This window comes from Microtus oregoni, unplaced genomic scaffold (assembly GCF_018167655.1).
Source record: "Microtus oregoni isolate MIOR12 unplaced genomic scaffold, Mior012 000005F_ref0000423, whole genome shotgun sequence".
NCBI lineage: Eukaryota > Metazoa > Chordata > Mammalia > Rodentia > Cricetidae > Microtus > Microtus oregoni.
Genome location: NW_024543064.1, coordinates 31,787,237 through 31,793,236, shown reverse-complemented (window position 1 = coordinate 31,793,236; position 6,000 = coordinate 31,787,237). Strand labels below are relative to the sequence as shown.

Below are 6,000 nucleotides of genomic sequence, written 5' to 3'. Positions count from 1 at the left end.
CCCCCCCCACACACACACATACCCACTCAGGACTGTCCTCTGGATCATTTACTCGATTTTTCTGCACTAGGCACATCCTTATTCCAAACCGGGAGAGTGAGAACTTCTCATGGACTCAAAGATCCATGATCTCAGCCCGATCAGCTGAGAAAACCAGTAACTGCATCAACTTACTGAGTGTGAAGTGCCAAGCACGGAACTAGTGTTCGCTCCAGCTTCACCCCTACACTGTAGATAGGTAACCTGTGCTCGCTCCAGCTCCACCCCTACGCTGTAGACAGGTAACCTGTGCTCGCTCCAGCTCCACCCCTACGCTGTAGACAGGTAACCTGTGCTCGCTCCAGCTTCACCCCTATGCTGTAGACAGGTAACCTGTGCTCGCTCCAGCCTCACCCCTACGCTGTAGACAGGTAACCTGTGCTCGTTCCAGCTTCACCCCTACGCTGTAGACAGGTAACCTGTGCTCGCTCCAGCTTCACCCCTATGCTGTAGACAGGTAACCTGTGCTCGCTCCAGCCTCACCCCTACGCTGTAGACAGGTAACCTGTGCTCGTTCCAGCTTCACCCCTACGCTGTAGACAGGTAACCTGTGCTCGCTCCAGCCTCACCCCTACGCTGTAGACAGGTAACCTGTGCTCAGTCCAGCTTCAAGCCTACGCTGTAGACAGGTAACCTGTGCTCGCTCCAGCTTCACCCCTACGCTGTAGATACATAACCTGAGATTAAGTCAGGGGCCCACATTTATGACGCATTAGCTAACTGAGCCCCACACTCCTTACCACACAACACTGTAACACGGCCCTTAGGGCAGAAGCATACCTGCCAGGCCCCAAGTGGAAGGCTGGTTACTTACAGAAGAACAGATCTAAAATATTTGAAAAGTGTTACCAATTATGGAATAAATATAGGACAAGAGGCAAAAAGTAAATGTAGGAATGTTTGTGACCTTCAGTCTGTTTGTAGGGAGGTGTCTGTAGTATTCCTATTTTAGTATAAGTGTATTTTTTTTTTTTAAAAGAGCCAGGTTTGATTCCCCACACCCACAGGGAGGCTCAAAACCTCTGACCCCTTCTTCTAGCCTCCAAAAGTACTGCACACCCATGGCACATAGACATATATGCAGGGAGAAACGCTCAAACACATAAAATAAAAACAACTAAATCTTAAAAAACAGAACAAACCCCAAACCCCACCCTTTCCATGTGACAATCTGTGGGCACACACTTTATTGCACTTAAACTTTGTACATCCAGTGCCCGAATGAGATGTGTTTATTCATCTTTAAACCCTCACAGCTCTCATAGGCCCTGGCACACGTAGGCACTTGATGAATACGCGATCTTCAGAGCATGACCACGCATCGCGATCCTTCTATTGTACAGCAGGCTGACGTCCAGCTTCAGGCCCCTACGTCTGTTCTGCAGACACGCAATCCCATAGTCAGCTTCGTAAAAACTGAAAAACAATTTCTGTTCAGTCTCCAAGCAGTTCGTTCAGAAACACAACACCAGCACTGATTTGCTCACTGTCTTTATCCTTAGCAAAGGATTCATTTTGCTTCCCATCAGCTCTAAGAACCCTGGTTTTTGATGCTAGACGAGCATGTCCTTCAGTTTTGGTCACATATAAAAGCTGTGTGTCGTGACCTGAGGTCTTCCACTATCTTCTCTTCTATCACCACGCCCTTTGCTATTTCATCCTGTGACAGCAGTAACTTGGTTTCCGAGTCTCTGGTTACAATAACCACACAGGACTGTATTGACTCGAGGATGTTGGCCACCACCACTTGATGCTGATAAACTTCCAAAGCATTCCGAGCGCGACTGATTATAATCTTGGGATCAGTTTCCAGCTTAAAGGAAACTATAAACGCTTTGGGAGCCCAATCTTTAACCAGAGGAGAAAGCATTTTTGGCACCATCTTCATTGTTATCTGTATTGGAAAGAGCAGGCAAAGGTTAATAAGTAAACCACTGGTCAGTCCCTACCAGGAATCTAAGCAATCAGGGACTGACTTCTGCCTAAATTTAAAGGGATTTCCCGCTGTGTAACTTTCTGGAGCATACTAAATGCCTAAAGACTAGGTTCTGTAGGGTTCATAACGCCTAAATTCAAGGCCTCACATCTACTCTGGGATAAAATATGTTTTCTGAACCTGTACTGTCCCGTCATTTTTATTACAACTCCTCAAACACTTCCTTTGACTGTACTATTGTTACTAGTTTTGAAGACAGGGTCTCACTATGCAGCTCTGGCTAACCTAGAACGTGGTCTATGGACCAGGCTTGGCTGCAAAGTCAGATGCGCCTGCTTCTGTCTCCAGAGTGCTGGGATTAAAGGTGTGAGTCACCATGCCCGGCACTCACTGAAATATTATTAAGTCTTTGAGAATCTTATAGATTTTATTTTGATCATATTCATCTCATTTCTTTTAAAGCAAATCTGAAGGTAAACAAATGTAATCTGCTCATGGAAATATTACTTTGGCAGAAGTCCAATAATACCGGGCTTTAAACCTCTTCACCTGAAGTATGTCATAAGCTGGTGGTTCTCATTGACAATTTTTTTATTTGTTAACTAAAAGTATAAATACAGTAACTAGAACAGAGCACTGAAGACACAACTGACTTGATCTTCACTTGATTAAAGTTCCTGCCCTGTTTCCTAAGACCTTAGACAACCCAAGGGGAATACTGTGTCATCTGTGTATCTTCAAGATAAATAAAAACTGTGGGAGAAACTGGAGCTCCCACGCTTTTTTTTCTCTGTGGTTTTGGAGCCTGTCCTGGAACTAGCTCTTGTAGACCAGGCTGGTCTCAAACTCACAGAGATCCGCCTGCCTCTGCCTCCCGAGTGCTGGGCTTAAAGGCATGCGCCACCACCACCTGGCGCTCCCACGCTTTTTAAAGAATATGAAGTCTGTGACAGAAATCACATACAGGGTCTCACTTTGGCATTCATCACCAGTGTTCAGCAGGGATGTCATTCCCCTGAAGAGAGCGAGCAGTGCAAGCAACTGCTACTGTACTATTTCTCTTCATCTCTGGGTACCACAATAGTCCTTGACACACAGGAGGTCCTCCATCCCAAAGGTGCCCTCTAAATACTTATCTAGAAACTACTTGTATCATCCAACAAATGCCTATGGGTTCCCTCAGGTTCCCAGGCACCAAGTCATCTTAAATTCTTGGCCACGACACTATCCTCCCATGCCTTTTCCTTAAACTACAAGAGCCCTATCTATCCACTCTACTTCTACCCCATCTTCCAAAATGCTATTCTTTGCAAACTAAACCTTTTATTTTTATTAATTTATTTTGAGACTGGGTCTCACTGTGTAGCCCTGGCTGGCCTGGAACTCACTACGTGGACCTGGCTGCCCTTGAAATCACGGAGATCATCTGTGTCTGGAGGGCTGCAATTAAAGGAATATGCCCTAAAAATAACCCGTTATCTTTTGCTTCCACCTTAGTGCCTCCACAAGATGAAGTCTAAATATCTTAGAAACGAATATAAAGTTGTTCCCCGCCCCGCCCCCCAAGGGAAGGCGAGCTGCCTCTTCAGTCTTACCAAAGCACTTCATTTCACACACCATTACTCAACGGCAAACTCCAACGCGTAACTCCACTAGGAATGACCTTTCCCACTTTATTACACCCCCACCTTCTGATGAGTCATCTCCGGGGAAACCGTGACTCCCCCAGCTCACTACCCCGAGATCTGACTGCACTTTGTACATACCTCCACTACAGAATTTTATCATTCTCATCTGTGATTATGGCTGGTGTCCAGGCCCTCGCTAGACTGTGAGGTCCTTGAGGGAGGGCAGTGCCTAGCTCATACAGAATGCAGAAAGGCCATCTCCAGATCAAGAGGAAAGTAACCCAAGCCTGGTTATAGGGGGTCAGATCTCTGGAAGAGAGCCCATCACCTGCAGTGGGCCACCGGACGAGTGGATCTTGTGTTCAGGCATTTCGGAGACAGGAATATAGAAATCAGACACTGCTGCAGCCAAGTAAAACATCGCAGAAGAGCCTGTAAAAAAAGAAACCAGAGGGTCTAAGAAATCGGGGAAGGGCAGGGGACCTGCTCCTTTTCAACTCCGGTTCCCTGGCTGGCTGCAGGGTAAGTGGAAGCATGAGGAAAGAGAGGCTGGGAGAATGGCTGTACCGCCAAGAAACCTCTGGATTCCTTACAGCACTCACCTAGTGGGTTGAGAGCTAGGGCCGCAGCCTGCAGCAGATGCAGGTAGTCCGCCAAAGTGGTGAACTCCACGGCCAGGAAGGTGCCGGCAGCAGCTGCCTCTTGGTAGCTCTGCAATGCTGCAGCAAAGCCCGGGAGTGCATTCTCTTCGGCCTCCAGACTCAGTTTCCCCGACTGGGCAGGGCCACAAGGCCGCAGGGCCGACAGCCAGGCCTGGGGAGGGAAGCGGTGGGCGTAGGGGAAGGCCGAGCGCGCTCGGTACAAGAACAGGACCCCGTAACCCGCAGCCAGGAAAACCTCGACCGAAGCTGCCCCGCGTCGCCCGCTGCTGAAGTTGTCCAGAAAGCGCACGGCTCGCGCTTCCAGGGGGACCTTGGTGCCTCCTGATGTGACCAACACCACCCGCCGGCCCTGCGCGCCCAGCCTGGCCGCAAAGCGAGCCATAACCTCGGCCCAGCGCGCAGCACCCTCCGGCCGCGGCATGTCCGCAACCAGGTCCATTTCCGCCATCTGCAAGCGGGAGTCACTAGCACGCAGGAACCAGGGCGTCCCAGCACGCCGGCCACGGCGCCACGCCCCCTTCCGGATACCTGGGCTACGCGCAACCGCAAATAATGACTGTGGGCGTTCCCCGCCTTCTGGACAGCAGTAGGTCCTGACCTCGCCAAGCCTTGAGAATGCCTGACTGTTCTGTCAGAGCCCTCGAAATGCGTTGAGAGGAAGCGTCTTTCTCGAAAATCCAGAAAAATTATACTTCCTGTATGTTTCCTAGTCTGGAAAACTAAGTGAATTTGTTTTGTTTTCTTTTTTCTTTTTTTACCTTTACCGGCCACCGTACATCCCTCCCCACGCTTGGGTTCCATCGCAATAAAATTCTAGACATTTAATCTTTGGGACTTAAGAGTTTGAGCTCTCTCCTCCCGGTGTGCCGCTATTAGTCCCGCCCCGCTCCGCCCGCTTGCCCTTGAAATCCGGACACCCCGCGACCCGCGGTTGTCACGTGACGTCTGTGTGGTCTAGCCCGGCAACCGTCCTAGAGACGACTCCGCCGGCTGCACCATGAACGTGATCTACCCGCTGGCGGTGCCCAAGGGGCGCCGGCTCTGCTGTGAGGTGTGCGAAGCCCCGGCCGAGCGGATGTGTATGGCATGTACAGTCACTTATTACTGGTAGGCCCTGGAACGGGGTGCCTGACGCCTTTGTTCCCTCCCTGTCTCCCAACCCAGGGTCTGGCCTGGTGAGTCTGTGTCCGTGGCCCTTTCAGCCATCGATCCCTCGCTGGCCCGAGCAGGCTTGAAGACGTGTCTCTTAAGACTCCTGTAGCCTCGTCTGCCTCCTCTCCCACATCAGGTTTTTCTCCTGATGTTTCCCAGGGGTCCTACTGATACTGTGTTGGGCGCCATTCTAGGTTCTGAACGTAATGGGCCAGTTCTGTAGACCCATTCCGTCCAAGCTCAAACATTGTAGGTTGGAAGACAGCGAAGAAAACAAATGATAATTTCAGGGAGAAATGTCAGAAGTCAACGGAAATGTGAGAAGTTGGGCAGACAGCTTCTCTGACAGTAGATGTTTGGTCTGAAAATAAGGAGCTAAAGAGCCATCATTCTTGCCCCGGGAAGGCACAGATTGGCCCCTAATTAGGATAGACTTGTGTCCTTAGGGACTCTAAAGAAGACTAATTGGCCAGTGCACAGCCAAGAGAGTTTGAGGGTCGTCCGGAGCTAGTAATTCCAGAGATCGATCCCTTTGTATGTATTCACATTTATGCTCCCCCTTCAGCTTTTTTTATGACAGGGT

General features: G+C 49.7%; 2 protein-coding genes across 2 annotated transcripts in view; one reads left to right on the top strand and one right to left on the bottom strand.

Annotated features, from left to right (window-relative positions):
* Positions 1–1,211: 1,211 nt before the first annotated feature.
* Ppcs (phosphopantothenoylcysteine synthetase) lies at positions 1,212–4,885 on the bottom strand. The gene is made up of 3 exons (XM_041651175.1): positions 4,206–4,885; positions 3,932–4,035; positions 1,212–1,933 (listed from the first exon to the last, which is right to left on the bottom strand). Exons 1-3 carry the CDS (start codon positions 4,711–4,713, stop codon positions 1,610–1,612), a joined length of 936 nt encoding a protein of 311 aa, XP_041507109.1. The 5' UTR covers positions 4,714–4,885; the 3' UTR covers positions 1,212–1,609.
* Positions 4,886–5,230: 345 nt separating this feature from the next.
* Positions 5,231–6,000, top strand: part of Zmynd12 (zinc finger MYND-type containing 12) — a 33,668-nt gene continuing 32,898 nt past the window's right edge. Inside the window, exon 1 of the mRNA XM_041652802.1 lies at positions 5,231–5,372. Within this exon, the coding sequence (XP_041508736.1) occupies positions 5,263–5,372 (110 nt within the window). The 5' untranslated portion in view covers positions 5,231–5,262. The remainder of the gene's footprint in view (positions 5,373–6,000) is intronic.